General features: G+C 42.6%; 1 protein-coding gene across 2 annotated transcripts in view; it reads right to left on the bottom strand.

Moving 5' to 3' along the window:
• The window catches only part of CLTCL1 (clathrin heavy chain like 1), a gene marked incomplete at its 5' end in the record, with an annotated part of 96588 nt that overhangs the window by 23361 nt on the left and 53928 nt on the right, over nt 1-19299 (bottom strand). For both annotated transcript variants that reach the window (XM_080821231.1, XM_080821230.1), the window contains 6 exons: nt 11418-11563; nt 13993-14115; nt 16372-16606; nt 16973-17115; nt 17632-17757; nt 18861-19024. In XM_080821231.1, coding sequence (XP_080677357.1) covers nt 11418-11563; nt 13993-14115; nt 16372-16606; nt 16973-17115; nt 17632-17757; nt 18861-19024 — 937 coding nt within the window. The remainder of the gene's footprint in view (nt 1-11417; nt 11564-13992; nt 14116-16371; nt 16607-16972; nt 17116-17631; nt 17758-18860; nt 19025-19299) is intronic.

Here is a 19299-nt window from a genome sequence, read left to right as displayed (position 1 = left end):
ACTTAGCAAGATATCAAGATACAAGGTTAACCATTGTCATAGTTCTGTATACTAGCAATGTACAATTATAAACCAAAAAACCCCCCTTCTACCTATTTACGATAGCTCCCAAAACATGAAATATTTAGGTATAAACCTAATAAGACATGTGCATGATCTATATGCTGAAAAATATAAAAAGCTGATGAGAAAAATTAAAGATCTAAATAAATGGAGACATATTGTATATACTCAACACAATAGATACCAACTGTCCCCAAACTGGTCTACAGATCTCATGCAATTCCACTCAAAATTCCAGAAGGTTTCCCGGTTGATACAGACAAAGCTGATTCTAAATCTTGAACAAGAATAGAGTTGGAGTGGGGCGCCTGGGTGGCTCAGTGGGTTAAAGCCTCTGCCTTCGGCTCAGGTCATGATCCCAGGGTCCTGGGATCGAGTCCCGCATCGGGCTCTCTGCTCAGCGGGGAGCCTGCTTCCTCCTCTCTCTCTCTGCCTGCCTCTCTGCCCACTTGTAATCTCTGTCAAATAAATAAATAAATAAATCTTATTAAAAAAAAAAAAGAATAGAGTTGGAGAAATCACACTACCTGGCCAAGTGATTTTTGGCAAAGATGCAAAAGGAATCCAATGCAGAACAGATCCAACAAATAACACTGGAATGACTGTAAAACCACATGCAAAAAAATGAACCTAAACTTCACATGTTGTTGGACAATGGACCACATATCTAAATGTAAAATGTAAAACTGCAAGACTCTTAGAAGGAATTCAGTGAGAATCTTTGACCTGGGATTAGGCACAGAGTTCTTACCACCAAAACACAATCCACAAGAGAGACATCTGACTTGGAGTTGATCCAAATGAAAACTTTTGATAAGCAAATGATACCACTAGGAGAATAAAAAGACAAACTCCACACTGGGAAAAAAAATATTTGCAAATCCCATATAAAACAAAAGACTTGTGGGGCGCCTAGGTGGCTCAGTTGGTGAAGCAACTGCCTTCGGCTCAGGTCATGATCCTGGAGTTCCGCATTGGGCTCTCTGCTCCGCAGGGAGTATGCTATTCCCTCTGACCCCCCCCCTTCTCATGCTCTCTCTCTCTCTCGAATACATAAATAACATCTTAAAAAAAAAAAACACCACAAAGACTTATATCCAGAATGTATAAAGGACTCTCAACACTCAACAGTGAAAAACCAAATAAGCCAATTTTAAAAAAGGGCAAAAGATCTGAGAGACACTTCACCCAAGAGGATATATGGAGGGCAAGTGAGCACAGGAAAAGTTGTTTAACATTATTAGCCATTAGGGAAGTGCAAATTAAAACTACAATGATGTGCCACTATACGCTTAATAGAACGGCTAAAATAAAAAATATCAATAATACCAAGTGCTGGTGAAGGTGTAGAGCAACTGGAATTGGTGGGAATGCAAAATGGTACAGTCACTCCGGAAAACAATAATTTGGCAGCTTCTTAAACAGTTAAGCATACATATACCATATGTCTCAGCAACTGCTAGGTGTGTTCAAAAATATGGACACAAACATTTACAGCAGCTGTATTCACAGAACCCCAAACCGAAAGCAATCCAAATGTCCTTCAATGAGCAAGTGGATAAACAAACTGTTGTACATTGATACCACAGAACACTATGCAGCAATAAAAGAAAATTATTGATGCACCCAGCTTAGATGGATCTCAAAGGAATTACACTGTGTGAAAGAAGCCAAGCCTCAAAAGACTGCATACTACGTGATTCCCCTTACATGACATTCTTGAAAAGGCACAACTGGATTGATGGTGATGAATCAGAGATGGGTGATTGTCAGGGGTACGGGGGATGTAACTGTAAAGGGTAGCTCACACGAGGGAGTTTCATAGTCAGGAAACTGTTCTATACGCAGACTGTGGTGGTTATGTACATGAATCTAGGTATGTGTTGAAATTCCTAGTATTGTACGTCCCCCACAAAAGACCAATTTAACTGTAAAGTTAAAAAGAAGGGGGAAAAAGTATTAAAAAATTAGGTCCAAGATTCACCCATGTTGTTGTGTAGCATTCCCTCCCACCGTGACATGGTACTCCGCTGGATGACAGTACCACAGCCCTTTTACAGATGGGTATCTACACCGCTCTCAGATCTTTGCTATTGGAAATAGTGCCGCTTTGTGCATTCTTGCACGTGTCTCCTGATACACGTGAGACGAGTTTCTTCAAGGTTCAGAATCAAGAGTGGAAACACTCTAACAGGCACTGCTTCCCAAGAGGAACACACATTCCCAACAGGGCACGACGTAAGAGGCCCAGCTGCTCTACACTCATCAAGGCTGATTAGGAGAGCTAGATAGCCTCGGCTCTGCAGGAGGAAAAGGATGGTACACAATGGCCAGACTGTGCTTCCTTGATGGCGGATGAGGCTGCATGCTTGCCTTAGACTTGCAGCTGTCTCTCCTCTTGCTGAAGGATTGCTAAAGTGCTTTGCTCAGTTTTCTCTCAGGTTGTTTGAGTTCTTCTTTCATTATATGTTCTTCATGCTAGTTTTTTGTTGGTTACGTATGTTGCAAACATCATCTGTTTGTAGCTTCCCCTTTTCTCATCTTATTATGATAAAGTTCTTAAGTTTAACATAGTCCTATTTACTAGTTTTTCAAATGGTTATGTATTTTTGCAACTGGCTTATGTATTTATTAGACCACAAATATATTTTTCTTTTATTTATTTTTTAAAAAGATTTTTATTTATTTATTTGACAGAGAGAGATTACAAGTAGGCAGAGTAGCAGGCAGAGAAAGAGGGGGAAGCAGGCTCCCTGCTGAGCAGGCAGCCTGAGCAGGGCTTGATACAAGGACCCTGAGATCATGACCTGAGCTGAAGGCAGAGGCTTAACCCACTGAGCCACCCAGGTGCCCCTATATTTTTCTTTTAAACATAACTGTAAAAACATGATAGTTTCGACTTTATATTTAAATCTTCACATTGTGTGTTATAGAGATCCAATTTTAATTTTTACCCCTATAATCATTTGTCCCAACATCATTTTACTCAAGTCTATTATTTCCATCTGCATAGCCACTCTGTCATAAATAAATATTTTACATATGTGTGGGTATATATATATATATATTTTTTTTAAAGATTTTATTTATTTATTTGACAGAGAGAGATCACAAGCAAGCAGAGAGGCAGGCAGAGAGAGAGAGAGGAGTAAGCAGGCTCCCCACTGGGCAGAGAACCCGATGCGGGGCTCAATCCCAGGACCCTGAGATCATGACCTGAGCCGAAGGCAGAGGTTTTAACCCACTGAGCCACCCAGGCGCCCCTGTGTGGGTATATTTTAGGGTTTTTTTCCTCTACTATAATGGTCCATTTCTCTATTTCTTGCCCAAACCATAATGTCTTGATTTAATTTTATAATTCTAGTCAGAGTAAGTACCTTGCCATCCCAAAACCTATTCTTACCTCTTGAGTGATTTATTATTTGTGTTAGCAATGACTATTTTGGACTTTTATCTTTTTGATTTAAAACTTAAAATCTTCCTGTCAAGTTTCATATGTAAACAAACAGAATTTTACTGGTACTGCAGTAAATTTGAGTAAAGTGGGTAAAACTGATGTCTTTTTTTTTTTTTTTGAAGATTTTATTTATTTATGAGAGAGGGAGAGAACACATGAGCAGGGGGAGCAGCAGATGGAGAAGTAGGCTCTGTGCTGAATAGGGAGCCCAAAATAGGCTCAATCCCAGGACCTGGGATTATGACCTGAACTGCACGCAGATGCTTAACCAACTGAGCCACCCAGGTACCCCAATGTCTTTCAGTACAATGTGATCATTCATGAATTTACATCAAGCGTTTATCATGGTTGAGTGGATAGGACTATAGCAGTTTACCTTTTCATTTATTTGTCTCCTGATTTGTTTTCCTTCTTTAAGAACCACATCTACTTGTTCAATATATGTAAATTCATTTCAGTAAGCTTATAAAATTCACATTAACTGTCAACGGTTATAATGTTTTTATTTACTTTTAAAAATATATTTATTACTGTCTTTATGAATACTTTTTAATATGCTCATTTAAGAAAAATTATTCAATATTGTCATTTTTAAGCTAATTGTTCTATCAATTACCTGGAGAGGTATGTTAAGATCTCCCAAGATGGTGAATTTACCTGTGTTTTCTTGTAGTTTTGTCAACTGTTGCCTTACATATTTTGAAACTGTATTACAGGTATATACAGGTTCAGAATTATCTTCCTAGTGAGCTGAATATTTCATCATCAGGTAATACATTTCAAGACCCCAAGTGGGAGTTTGAAACCACAGATAGTTCCAAGCCCTATATATTTTTCTTGTACATACACAGTTATGATAAACTTTATTAATCAAGCACAGTAAGAGATTAACAATAACTAATGACAACACAGAACAATTACAACAATATATTGTAAATAAAATTTAGGTGAATGTGGTTTCTTGTTCTCAAAATATCTTATTGTACCATACTCACCCTTCCCGTGATGATGTGAGATGCTAAAATGCCTATATAATAAGAAGTGAGGTGAATGATGTAGGCATTGAGACATAGTGTTAGGCTATAACGGACCTTCTGACACATTATCTACTTTCAGACAAACCATAGTTAACCATGACACCTGAAACCACAGGATATGAAATCAAGGATAAGTGGGGATTACTTACTGGCCCTTTCTACTTCAATAATTTTTTTTAAAGATTTTATTTACTTATTTGTCAGAGAGAGAGTGAGCGTGTGCATGCATAAGCAGGGGGAGTGGCAGGCAGATGGAGAAGCAGGCTCCCCACTGAGCAAGGAGCTCGATGTGGGACCCAATTCCAAGACCCTCGAATCATGACCTGAGCAGAAGGCAGAAGCTTAACTGACAGACAACTAGGTGTCCCTCAATAATGGTTTTTATATCAAAGTCTATTTTGCATGCTTTAAATATAGAAAATATATATAAAAACATAAAATGTCATACTATATTAACATATAATATCAATATAATACCAGCATCTTTAGGTTTACATTTGCCTAACTTTTAAAAATTCTTTTATTTCCAACTTTTCATTAATGTACTCTGAAGTCATATCATCCCATATCCTTTGGCTTCTACTGAGGCTGCTGAAAAGTCTGCTGTCAGTCTAATTTATATTCATTATAGGTAATCTATCTTCTGAGTATTTAAAAAATTTTTTTTGATGTTCCATAGTTTTGCTATAATGTGGCTAAAGGTGGTTTTAAAAAATTCATCCTACTTGGGATTTGCTGGGTTTCCTAGATTTCAGAACTAGAATACCATCAGTTCTGCTAAAATCTCCATCATTTCCCCTCCAAATAATGTCTCATTCCCTGCTCTCTCTGAGGCTCTGATTAGGTCTACCTTCAACCTGTATAGATCTTAAACTCTTTCACAGTTTTCACCTGTCTTGGCTACATTCTTGCAATTTCTTCACATGCATCTTTCAATTCTTATTCTCTAATGCCCCTAAACCCATTTGGAGTTTACTTCAAATCCAATTATAGAACTTCATTTTTTATTTATCAGGTATTTGGTATTTTTAAAAATCTGTTTGAGGGGCTCCTGGATGACTCAGTTGGTTAAGCATCTGACTTTGGCTCAGGTCGTGATCTCAGGGTCCTGGGATCAACCCCCATGTCGGGCCCCCCACTCAACAGAGAGTCTGCTTGTCCCTCCCCTTCTACCCCTGCTTGTGCTTTCTTGGGTCTCTCTCTCTCTCTCTCTCAAATAACTAAAACCTCTAAAAAATAATCTGCTTGATCTTTTTTGGGGTATTTAAACACATTACACATAATTTTACATTCCATGCCTGATAATTCCAATACCCACGGTCCCTCTAGCAGATCTGAGTTTACTCTGTTTTACTGCTGGCTCTTACTAATGGAGCCTTGTTTCCTTATGCATTTTGTCCATATTTTTACTATAAGCTCATTATTTCTTGGAATGTTGTATCAGAATTCTCTGAAGCCTGCTAGAGGGGAGGCTCCTCTTAAAAGGATTTGTGTTTGTCTTTGGGAGAGAGCTGAAGGCACTACCTGATGGCAATCGTTTTAAAATTAAATTCCTCACTTGAGGATTTTTAATCCCATGCCAGTTTACAGAATTTGTACTAAAACCTGTTAGAAGGCCAGCTTCTCGGGGCCAGTTTTGTCCTCACAGTCTAGTACCACGGTTTCAAAGAGCTCTTTTTTGTTTTGTTTTGGCTGGTCTCTCAGAAGAGGGCTGGCTGATACTGGTGGTTGATCCTTGCACTGAGGAGGGCCTTCACTGCACACGTCACACCTTTTGTAGGCCCTTGGGTCTTATCTCCTGTCCTCTGTGTCCTATAGGGACACACAGCCCACGTTTAACAGAGTTTGGCAGAAGTCACTAGCTCATGGACTCATTTTAAAGGATCATTTGTGTATTTCATCCTACATCTTCAGTTTTTCTACTTACACAGGAACTGTGTAAGTATATAGTATCTAGTCTGCCACACTGCTAACTCAGACTACTTTCACCTGCATGGAAAACTACGTCTGGTGAAGCACTCAAGTCACAGAAAGAAGGGCAAGAACTTGAAGGTCCCATTGCATGTGAGAGAAAAAAACAGTGTCCAAGGAGTCAACACACAGAGTCAGAACCACCTTTAAGTGTTTTTCTGTGGGAAGTACTAACAGGCTAAGATCTAGCAAAGGAGGTCGGCCCGACAACAAGATAGAATACCCTAGCCACCTCGGGTACCTTACCTCTAGAATCCTGTAATCAATGAGGGCATAGGATTCCATTAAAATATAATTTCACATTCCATAATTTATCATTTAGCATTTCTCAGTTTAAAAACAAACAATAACCAGTAACAAAATTGAAGCAGTACTCCAAACCTCTAAAAAACAAGAGTCCAGGGCCAGATGGCTTCCCAGGGGAATTCTACCAAACATTTAAAGAAGAAATAATACCTATTCTTCTGAAGCTGTTTCAAAAAATAGAAACAGAAAGAAAACTTCCAAACTCATTCTATGAGGCCAGCATTACCTTGATCCCCAAACCAGGCAAAGACCCATCAAAAAGGAGAATTACAGACCAATATCCCTGATGAATATGGATGCCAAGATTCTCAACAAGATCCTAGCTAATAGGATCCCACAGTACATTAAAAGGCTTATCCATCATGACCAGGTGGGATTTATTTCTGGGATGCAAGAGTGGTTCAACATTCACAAATCAATGTGATAGAACACATTAATAAAAGAAAAGACAAGAACCATATGATCTCTAAATTGATGCAGAAAAAGTGTTTGACAAACTACAGCACCCTGATTAAAACTCTTCAGAGTGCAGGGATAGAGGGCACATTCCTCAATTTCGTAAAAACCATCTATGAAAAGCCCACAGCGAGTATCATTCTCAATGGGGAAAAGCTGAGAGCTCTTCCCTTAAGATCAGGAACACAACAGGGATGCCTACTCTAGCCACTATCGTTCAACATAGTACTAGAAGTCCTAACATCAGGAATCAGACACCAAAAAGAAATAAAAGGCATTCAAATTGGCAAAGAAGAAGTCAGACTTTCTCTCTTTGCAGATGACATGATACTTTATGTGGAAAACCCAGAAGATTCCACCTCCAAATTACTAGAACTCATACAGTAATTCAGTAATATGGCAAGATACAAAATCAACGCACAGAAATCAGTTGCTTTTTGGGGTGCCTGGGTGGCTCAGTGGGTTAAGCCTCTGCCTTCAGCTCAGGTCATGGTCTCAGGGTCCTGGGATCGAGCCGCAAGTCAGGCTCTCTGCTCAGCGGGGAGCCTGCTTCCCTCTCTCTCTCTCTGACTGCCTCTCTGCCTACTTGTGATCTCTCTCTGTCAAATAAATAAATAAAATCTTAAAAAAAAAAAGAAATCAGTTGCTTTTCTATACACTAAAATTGTCACTGGAGAAAGAGAAATTAGGGAATCAATTCCATTTACAATAGCACCAAAAACCATAAGATACCAAAGAGGTAAAGACCTGTACTCTAGAAACTACAGAACACTTATGAAAGAAACTGAAGAAGACACAAAAAGATGGAAAAACATTCCATGCTCACGTACTGGAAGAATAAACATTGTTAAAATGTCTATGCTGCCCAGAGCAATCTATACTTTCCATGCCAACCCTATCAAAAGCCCATTGGTTGGAATACTATGCAGCCATCAAAAACCCAAAATCTTGCCATTTGCAACGACATGGATGGAACTAGAGAGTATTATGCTAAGCGAAATAAGTCAATCAGAGAAAGACAATTATCATATGATTTCTCTGATATGAATAATTTAAGAGGCAGGGCAGGGGGTCATGGGGGGAAGGGAGGGAAAAAAGAAACATGATGGAACCAGGGAGGGAGACAAACCATAAGAGACTCTTTTTTTTTTGAGGTTTTTTTTTTATTATTTATTTATTTGACAGACGGAGACCACAAGCAGGCAGAGAGGCAGGCAGAGAGAGAGAGAGGAGGAAGCAGGCTCCCTGCTGAGCAGAGAGCCCGATGCGGGACTCGATCCCAGGACCCTGAGATCATGACCCGAGCCGAAGGCAGAGGCCTCAACCCACCGAGCCACCCAGGTGCCCCCATAAGAGACTCTTAATCACAGGAAATAAACTGAGGGTTGCTGGAGGGGAGCAGGGTGGGAGGGATGGGGTGGCTGGGTGATGGACATTGGGGAGCATATGTGCTATAGTGAGTGTTGTGAACTGTGTAAGACTGATGATTCACAGACCTGTACCCCTGAAGCAAATAATAATTATATGTTAATTTTAAAAAATCCCATTGGCATTTTTCAAAGAGTTGGAACAAACAATCCTAAAATTTGTATGGAGCCAGAAAAGACCCTGAATTGGCAAGGAAATGTTGAAAGAGAAGAACAAAGCTGGGGGCATTATGTTGCCTCATTTCATGCTATATTACAAAGCTGTGATCACCAAGACAGCATGGTATTGGCACAAAAACAAACACATAGATCAGTGGAACAGAACAGTGTCTCTAGAAATGGACCCTCAACTCTACGGTCAACTAATCTTCGACAAGTAAGGAAAAAATATCCAATGGAAAAAAGACAGTCTCTTCAATAAATGGTGCTGGGAAAGTTGGACAGCTATATACAGAATAATGACATTCGACCATTCTCTTACGCCATACACAAAGATAAACTCTAAATGGATGAAAGACCTCAATGTGGGACAGGAATCTATTAAAATTCTAGAGGAGAACATAGGCAATAACCCTTTGACATCAGCCACAGCAACTTCTTTCAGGACATGTCTCCAAAGGCAAAGGAAACAAAAGCAAAAATGAACTTTTGGAACTTCATCAAGATCAAAAGCTTCTGCACAGCAAAGGAAACAGTCAGCAAAACGAAGAGGCAACCCATGGAATGGGAAAAGATATTTGCAAATGACATGACAGATAAAGGGTTGGTATCCAAGATCTATAAAGAACTTCTCAAACTCAAAAAAAAAAAAAAAAAAGAACTTCTCAAACTCAACACCCAAAAAACAAATAATCAAGCCAAAAAATGGGCAGAAAACATGAAGAGACACTTCTTCAAAGAAGACATACAAATGGCTAACAGACACATGAAAAAATGTTTAACATCATTAGCCATCAGTTCAAATCAAAACCACATTGAGATACCTCCTTACACCAGTGAGAATGGCAAAAATTAACAAGGCTGGAAACAACAAATGTTGGAGAGAATGTGGAGAAAGGGGAACCCTCTTACAGTGTTGGTGGGAATGCAAGTTGGTACAACCACTTTGGAAAACAGTATGGAGGGTCCTCAAAAAGTTAAAAATAGAGTTACCTTGTGACCCAGAAATTGCACTACTGGGTATTTACCCCAAAGATACTGATGTAGTGAAAAGAAGGGGAACATCCATCCCAACATTCATAGCAGCAACATCCACAGTAGCCAAACTATGGAAGGAGCCAAGATGCCCTTCAAAATACGAATGGATAAAGAAGATGTGGTTCATATATACAATGGAATATTACTCAGCCATCAGAAAGGATGAATACCCAACTTTTTTATCAACATGCATGGGACTGGAAGAGATTATGCTGAATGAAATAAGTCAAGCAGAGAAAGACAATTATCATATGGTTTCACTCATATGTGGAACAGAAGGAATAGCAGGGAGGACCACAGGGGAAGGGAGGGAAAACTGAGGGGGGGAAATCAGAAGGGCAGACAAACCATGAGAGACTATGGACTCCAGGAAACAACCTGAGGGCTTCAGAAGGGAGTGGGGGGATAGAGTAGCCTGGTGATGGGTATTAAGGAGGGCACGTGTTGTAATGAGCACTGGGTGTTGTTCATAAGTAATGAATCATGGAGCACTTAAAAAACAACAAATAAACAAAGTCCAAACATATCCTCACAAGTACTCCTTAACACAATGCCACAGACCTTGAAAACCCTTCTGGATTTCAAAATAAACAACACAAAGTTGAAGATCAAAAAGGCTTATGAAACAGTTAATTTTGAAAAAAAAAAAAAACCTATAAAATAGTACAACCTACAAAATATACCTTATAATTAAGTCTTTATAGCAGGATGCAAATACACCGGTCTGTTTGACACAGAATCTCTGATAATGAATTTTAAAGTGGAAATAAATGCTGGGTGCAAACACACTGAAGCATGCTCTATTATTATTTCTGAAGAGTCTGCTCATGCTGTTGTTTCTGCCAAAATGTTCTTCCTATCCAAGCTCCTACTCATCATGGTTCTACATTACATCTCCAGCAAGTCGTACCTGATATATGCCCAGATTTAGTTTTCTTGCCATCTGTTTCCAAGCTTTGTTCACCATGATTTCAAGAGTTTAACACGCTTGGGACATAGTAGGTACTAATGAATATTAGCTCCCTTTCGGAATACTGTGGTTAAAGAACAGTGCAGGCCAGAGAAGCAAGAGGAAGGACAGATTTCTGGAAAAAGTAGAATTTAGGTTGGGCTAGAAGAGATAGGTAGGACTGAAGATACAGAAAGCAGTGAGAAGGGGCGCCTGGGTGGCTCAGTGGGTTAAGCCTCTGCCTTCGGCTCAGGTCATGATCTCAGGGTCCTGGGATCAAGCCCTGCATTGGGCTCTCTGCTCAGCAGGGAGCCTGCTTCCCCCTCTCTCTCTCTGCCTGCCTCTCTGCCTACTTGTGAACTCTCTCTCTCTCTGTCAAATAATAATAAAATCTTTAAATTAAAAAAAAAAAAGAGAGAACGCAGTGAGAAGACACTGGGGAGCAACCAGTGAGGCTGGGCAGGTGAGGTAAGACAAAACTGTGACAGAAAGTGAGCATGAGGCAGGTGGCTTGAATCTGACTGATTTAGCAGCTACCCTCAGCATACCCTCACCTGTGCTCACTGAAGACGGAGTTATCCAGAACAATCTTCTCCAACAATTCAATCAGTTCATTAGGCAGATCAGCTGTCATGAAGGCCTTGACAGTGACTGAGACCTCTTCAGGATCCTGTGTTTCTGACAATGCCGTCTGTACCACCTGGTTTTAAATATCATTTGAAAGAATTTGGTTAAATAAAGTCAATTCAAGACTATCTTTGATGCTAAACAGAAAGGAAGGATTACCCCATGGCAGTCTGAAATAGACACAGAGAAAACAGGAGATTTCTCAAGGCAAAAAGGGAAGGTTGTCTAAAGAAGTCAATTTCAGAGACTTTAGCCTGCTCTATTCGACAATTAGTTTCTCTCTCACATCAAAAGGGCTGCAGACTCATCTCTGCCCCAGTAACCACACTACAAATTTACTCCAAAGCCAGTAACACAATGCACTTAAATAGGCGGCTGAAATGCATGTTTGCTTTTATCTTTTTTTTAGGTCACTGTTCATAGCAAATATGGCCTCCATTTCTCTAATGAAGACACCACTCCAGGGAAGCTCCTGCTAGCCTAGAGCATCACAGCTGCTCTGGCCCAACCCACTTCCAGGGATGCAAGTGAGTACACCCTGAGCTCCACAGCCTTAGGCCCATGGCAAGGGCAAGACTGACAAAAAACCGGCCACACCACCCCTCATTCAGTTACAGGTGTCTCAACTACAAAAGAACTCACAAGTGGGGAAAAAGACATTTTTCCAAAGAGTACACTTCCCAGATAACATCAGGCTGGAAGGCCAGCATTGTTCTCTTTGCACTTTCTGCCAGGGACCTTCGGTGACTTCAGGATCTATCAGTTTTGCCAAGTTTCACCAGGGATGGGCAATGGCAATGCATTAATGAGAAAGAACAGATAGCTCAGAGGAGGTATAACATAGGTAATATAGAGCTCTGGTCATGAACTTTCACCTTATGAACAGGAGGGGCTGCAAAGGACCTGGAATCAAAGTCAGTCCAGTCCACCTCGCAAGTGGCCACTGTATACTCAATGGCACCATGGGATACAAAAGTTCTTCTGAGGCGTTTATAACAACCCTAAAGGTTATCCAAAGGCGTGTGAGGAAAGGGGCTATCACAGAAGATAAGTAACAAAAAGGGTGTACTTAAGGGAAAGGAGAACTGTGACAGCACACAGAATCCATCCAAAGTAGGAGGTGTATTTCCTGCCATCATGACATCTGTCCATTCTTGAAAACCTTAGAGCACTTTAAATACACACTGGTTATTTTAAGGGCAAAAATAAATTTCCACCATCTATTTGAGTCAACAGGATGCCTAATCTAAGGTTACCTCAGGAAGCTGCTTCCTCTAAGTAAACTTTCCATGATGAGCTTCTCCTGCAGACCATGCAGTCCCTCTAATTAGAGGGGCATGGGAGGTGAATGCCCCTCAGGAGGTGGCTATGAATATTCATTCCCAGCAGACATAATGACATAATGACAGACAGAATCAGGAGCTTCACAAAGACACAGGAAGACTAAGAGGCACCTGCTGGCTTCAGCTCAGTGCAGCATTAGAGCTGCTCATCCCACTGCCAATGCAACAAGACCTGTAAGATGTGCCAGGCAGCTGGACCACACCTGGAGAAGTATCTGTTGTCTGCAAATTTGGAGATCTCTAGTGGAATCTAAATCTACTCTGTCCCAAGCCCTCTGTTGCTCAATGTCTTTTTGACCCAATCTTCAGACAAATCTTAGAGATGGGTAACTCCAAAGCTGATATAACAAGATCCAAAATAACTCAGGCTTCTAGCCATCTAAAAGTGTCCCAAAGTAAAGTTTATTAAGAAAAAGATAATGGCACAGACATGAGGAACAGTGGACAGCAAACAAGAAGGTGAAATTCAGAAGAGATAGAGGTGAAAACCCAACAAGCCCACCTAGTGGTTGGTAATGCACACAAAGGAGTGGGGGGAGGGCACTTTAGTTGATCTGCTCAGGCCTGAAGGCCACTTGTTGGACCAGGGTCTTGCTCCCACCTGGATCTCAGCCCATCCCTGAACAGTGTCCCCAGAAGCCTAGGGGACAGTGGGGATGGTAAAGTACCATCTGCTGCCTAAGGGAACAGAAAGCCCAGTGAGTGGCTAAGGTCAACAACCATCCGCCAGGCAGCACACAGGAGGAATCCTGGCCTAGGCACTGTGCCCCAGCTGTGAGTAGGCACTGGATAGTCACAAGGGTGCAAGGGGTTCCTCAACAAAGGCAGGTTCAGCTGACACAACTTTAAGAGCTACTTACCTTGTGTCATTGGGGGCTGAGCTGAAAAAAAACACTAAGGATCCAGCAAGCAAGCAGGCCGTCAGATATTCCTTTTACTGGGGTAGCACATCCCAGCTTTGGAGATGGGCCAACTTTTGGAGAGGGCCAACTCTGTGCCTTTAACCAATAAACAACTCCAGAGAAATTCACAAGATAATCTGGTCATGCGTCTGAAGATGTTATGTTAAACATAACAATTCAACTAGTCACTCTGGCACAAGATGGTGAGTGGGCAAAAAGCAGGCATGCATACACATACTCCCATTTCCATTCCTCACCTGGTCGATCAGCTGTCTCCTGGATGGGTTGGTCTCCTCAAGGACGTGAGCCCAGAGCTCTGGATCCTTCCTGCGCACCAGGTAGCGGGCCTCACTTTTGAACAAAGAATTCTCGTTGCAAACCTGAAATGAGTACACTAGTGTGTATAACAGAGCCAATCAGTGACCACTATTTGGGGGACCCACCCCAGTCAGTTCCCTCTGACCCCTGAACTTGTTTAGTTCAGCCAGCGCCCAAATGAGAAACAATACTTTGACATGGGAGGAGCAGCATCCCAAAGGGGTGACAACGTACTTCTCAGAGTGACAGATTACCTCAAAACACAAGTTTCGTAGTTTATAACAACTCAGAATGGGTATGGCTATGTGGTAGCTCCTCTCCACATGAACCTAACTGTTGCCTTCTAAAGTGGCACTACCCAGAATGTTCTGAAACAAAGAAAATGTTCTAGACCTGTGCTATGGAATGTGGTATATGAAAGAGGAACTAATTTATAAATTTTATTTAAATAGTCACCATCTCTAAAGTGTTATCAGTATAGCCCAGGACTAGTATAAAACAACATATATGCTGCAACACTTCAAATATGCTTTCATTGATTGAACTTGAGATCCTTTTTTTAGTGTTTTAATACATTTCCAAGAAACCAACGATCCACTGCAACATTCCAACATGTGAGGCACTCACGAAGGCCTAGTGGGAATCAGACTGGCTAGGTACCAGATGCCGGGCACAAGACTAAATGCTGCATATGTGTCCATTGGCTGCTCATATGTGCATGGCATGAGGCCAGGAGCAGGCTTGGTCTGGCCTGCCCCAAAATCTCACTGAAGCTTCTCCTTCTGACACAGCCGATTGTAACAAGCACTTTTTTTTTTCTCGTCTCAATACTGCCTCACTAAAAGGGAATGTCAATCATACATCACCCGGTAGGACAGATGGGTGCAAAGATCCCTAGTTGGTCACTGAACTGAGTTTTAATAAAAAAGTAGTAAGTTCAGCCAAAAGGTGGCTTATGGTATGAAACTAAAGTCCCAACTTCACAAGAACTGGCTCCCTAGAGACTGCAAGGCAAGATGCTATGTAGACCCGGCCTGTCACATGCATGATCAGTGTACAAAGCTAAAGTAGGATGAGAAACCTAAACCAGTGTACAAACCTAAAGTAGGATGAGAAAAGTAGGTGCAGGCTCTTGAGCTTTGGCTCTGTATGTTTGATACCCTAACATATTCTTCCCTGGCTGCTGAGTTTCTACCATATTCCATATTGTCAGACATTCTGAGGCACCCAGGGCAAACAGACCAATTGCCTACAGTCAAACATCAGGTGCACCCACATGAGATTTCTGGAGTTTTAAGTCACAAGATTAAGTTTCAAACTATTTGATACTTAAGTAATAAAACACATAGATCCAAGCCAGGGCAGCAGTAAGCATACCTAAGGGGGATGTACCAAGAAGGGGCCAGTAAGAACTCTGTGGTCGGCAACAGCTGGCATAGGGCACGTGTAAGAAGCTGCCCTCAGGGGATGCCTGGGTGGCTCAGTCGGTTAAGCTGCTGCCTTCAGCTCGGGTCATGATCCCAGGGTCCTGGGATCGAGTCCTGCATTGGGCTCCTTGCTTGGCAGGGAGCCTGCTTCTCTCTCTGCCTCTGCTTGCCACTCTTACCTGCTTGTGCATGCGCGCACTCTCTCTCTCTTGCTCTAACAAACAAACAAATAAAATATTTAAAAAAAAAAAAAAGAAGCTGCCCTCAGAAGAGCAGGAAGTGTGGGGCACCTGGGAGGCTCAGTGGGTTAAAGCCTCTGCCTTCAGCTCAGGTCATGATCCCGGGGTCCTCGGATCGAGCCCCACATAGGGCTCTCTGCTCAGCAGGGAGCCTGCTTCCCCCTCTCTCTCTTTGCCTGCCTCTCTGCCTACTTGTGATCTCTATCTGTCAAATAAATAAACAAATAATCTTTAAGAAAAAAAAAAAGAGAAGAAGAAGAGCATACACAGGACAGAAGTATCTAGGGTAGAGAGGCAAAAGGGGAGGCAGTCAGACTGGTGAGGACAGGGTTGTGGTTCACAGAAAACCTCCTGAGTCAGGCCAAGGAGTTCAATTTTGCCCTCAGGACCTGAAGTAACACTGAAGACTGTAGGCAGAAGGCTGACAGGTCAGACTTGGGCCAGCCAGGCTTACAGGTACAATATATACAAACAGGGCATAAGCAGGTAGGAAACAAGGAGCCTGAATCAAGAAGAAACCAAGTTGGTGACAATGTAACCACATGATCTGCAATTGTGGGGCTCAGAGGAAGCCCTCCTCAGCCCCCACCGAGGAAGCCCTGCCCCAGGAAGCCAGAGCAATAGCTGGCAGCTTAGTGTATTTGCTGCCCACCTTGATCAGCTCAAGGTCACACTGCCCCCTCTCATAGGCAACACAGGCCAGATGTGGGTCCCGCTTCTCACAGTAGCGGCCCACCACGCGGCTGTCGTAGTAAGTGTTCTCTCTCAGGAAGCGCTCAGGGCTATTGTTGCTGTCGATGTAGATCTTGGCAAGTGCATTGTGAGTGGCAGGCTCTTCACAGCCTTCGTGACTCCGGGACTCCAGCCAGGGAAGCAGCAGCTTTAGCCTTTGAAAGAAGGAAGAGCACCGTAAAAGTCTCAAAACTAACAACAGAAACTTCCAGGGCAGACCCTGAACTCTGAAGCTTGCTTCTAGAAACAAACGAAAATCTCACTCCGTTGTTTTAGAGACCAAAACAGACTTTAGTTTCAAACTGATTTCAATTGCTAACTTTCCCCAAAGATCTGTACTACCAATAGCAAACAACTCACTATTAGATCTAAGATTTGTTGCATTGAAGACCAGCCACAGAGAGAGTTGGTCCTGGGGCCTAGAGGCTGACTGAAAAGGGACTTTGGAGAATTAGTCATAGACCTAACAACAAATACTAGAATCCGGGGGCAAGAGAAGATACCAAGCTAGGACCCCTTACCTGTTTCTTTTTTCTACTTCAGCCACCAGCTCATCAGTAGAGAACTGTCCTCTCACCACCATGATTAAGTTTTTAATTACTTCCTCAGAACAATCCACATCAAGCAGCCCTCCAACCACAGCAGGGATCCGGCTAGGGTTGACCTAGAATGGTCAAGGTGGTGACTTCAGTGCTGCAGGCACAGGTCACTGCTACAAGTCCCCCCAGGCCTGGACAGTGTGGCTGTCTGAAAGGGCTCCTGTGGTGGACAGAATGCATATTTGAAGCTCCAACCCCTAATGTGACTGTATTTGAAGATGGGCCTTGAAGGACATAATTATGGTTCCTTGAGGGCATGAGGATGGGGGCCTAATCAGAGAAAAAGCCATATAAAGGCACAGTGAGAAGGTGACCATCTGTAAGCCAAGGAGAGTGGCCTCAGAAAGAACCAACCCAAGGTGGTGGGGTCAGTGCCTTGATCTTGGACTTCCAGCCTCTAGAAAATGTCAACTGCTTAAGCCATGCAGCCTGTGGTATTCCCCTATGGCAGCCCAAGCTATGATACCACCAGTCTCAGACACATTCAGGATCAGAGGTAATCTCTCAGGTGTAGGCTATTACCACCATGCAAGGCATAAAAGCAGCTGGGTGTCACCTGGGAGTGATGGTCCCAGTAGTACCTTCTGAACGTAGATCTCGATGTACTTCTGCAGGTTGTTGCGGTACAAGTATAGGACAAGGTCATGGACAAAGTCAAACCGATCACACACGATGATGAGGGGAAGCTGGTCTGTGAGCTTGGCCTCCTGTGTTTTGGGAAAGCACAGAAACAATGCAGGCAGTGAAGACCCCAAAGAGCCAGACTGTAGGGACCATGAATCAACACAGAGATGGCCTGCTTCTGTAGCAGAGTGGCTCCAAGGAGACTCAGGATGAAACTGTTCTAGATATGCTGTTGTTTAAGGCATTTGCTTTTGGGGATATAGTGTTTGCCTTAGGAAAGATAATACTATTTGGTTAAAGAAGAAAAGAACTCTGCTAAATCTGGCAATAACACTGCAAATTGGTCTAAAAGCAAGTATCTCCTGGGTTAAGACAAGCAGATCATTATGTATAAACCTGACCCAGACCCAGTAGCAGAGAGTATAGACTACTTTCGAGAACATCTGCCAATAAGGGCTGCCTTTCCGGACATGCAACCATACTCCATGGAACATCAGCCATCAGTGCAGGGGGCTGCCCCCAACTCTGCAGTCCACCACAATAATGCCTCCCCCTCCCCTCATTTGGCCATACCTACATGACACTCCTCAGGTGCCCTTGCACCCTTGCAGTTCTGGGTGTGGCCATGTGACCTAGTCTCCTCTAATGGAATGAGAATTGAAATGCCACATGAGACCTGCAGCTTCACCCACAAAAACCACTGGAGCCGGCTCCTCCTCTCTTTCCTTCTTCCAGCTGACCAGGAAGGCAACATTCAAGGTGGTATGCTGAAGATGGCAAAGCAGCCACAGCCTGCTCCTTAAAAATGGTTGGGAAGGCTACCCCACTTAGCTCCACATCCACCCCTGTCTGTGCATGAGGAAGAAAGACACTTGCTTTTTCGCCCCTAGCACTGAGTAGCTTATTTGCTCCATAGACTTTCCCAGCCTAATTAACAGAGGAACAGTTGGGATGTTGCTGAAACATAATGCAGCAATAAACTAACTCCCTCTATTCACACATCAGATAATTAAGAATCCAGCCTCAAGGATTATAAAATGAGCAGAGGCCTCCTCCAAGAACTTTAGGCCACAAGGTAGAGCTCTGCACTAAGGACCCAGGGGACATTGATGGAGGAAAAAACCAGCTTTCTAACTCTGCCTGATGGTTTGCTCAAGGAAGGAGGTGATAACCTGGTCACACTTACCTTCAGGAAGTTCTTCACCCGCTCTGGGTTGTAGCAATTACTCTCCCGGCATATCCTCTCCACCTCCTTGATCTGCCCCGTCTTACAGGCAGCCTGAATATATTTCAAGTGCACATCTGGATCTTGGCTGAAGTTTACAATTGAGCCCAGGAAGTAGAAGAGGCCTACAAAGAGAGACTGTTCCATCTTATGCCCTCATACTATCTACCTGCCTTTTCCACAGTCGTAGTCCACCTGCCCTTGATGGCCCAGCCCACAACAACAATGCTCCACTCTCCCAGCTCACACAGCCCAATCACAACTTACAAAATCTATGTGAAGTTCTTCTGCTTTGGCATCTCCCTCAAAGAGCTAGTCAGATTTCCATGAAACTTGGGAGGTACACCTGAGATGTTCTGATGTGAAATACTTCATGTGTGTGTATGTGGAATCCTTCTGG

The sequence above is a fragment of the Martes martes genome (assembly GCF_963455335.1).
Source record: "Martes martes genome assembly, chromosome: 13".
Classification (NCBI taxonomy): Eukaryota; Metazoa; Chordata; class Mammalia; order Carnivora; family Mustelidae; genus Martes; species Martes martes.
This window is presented reverse-complemented; position numbering and strand designations above follow the sequence as displayed.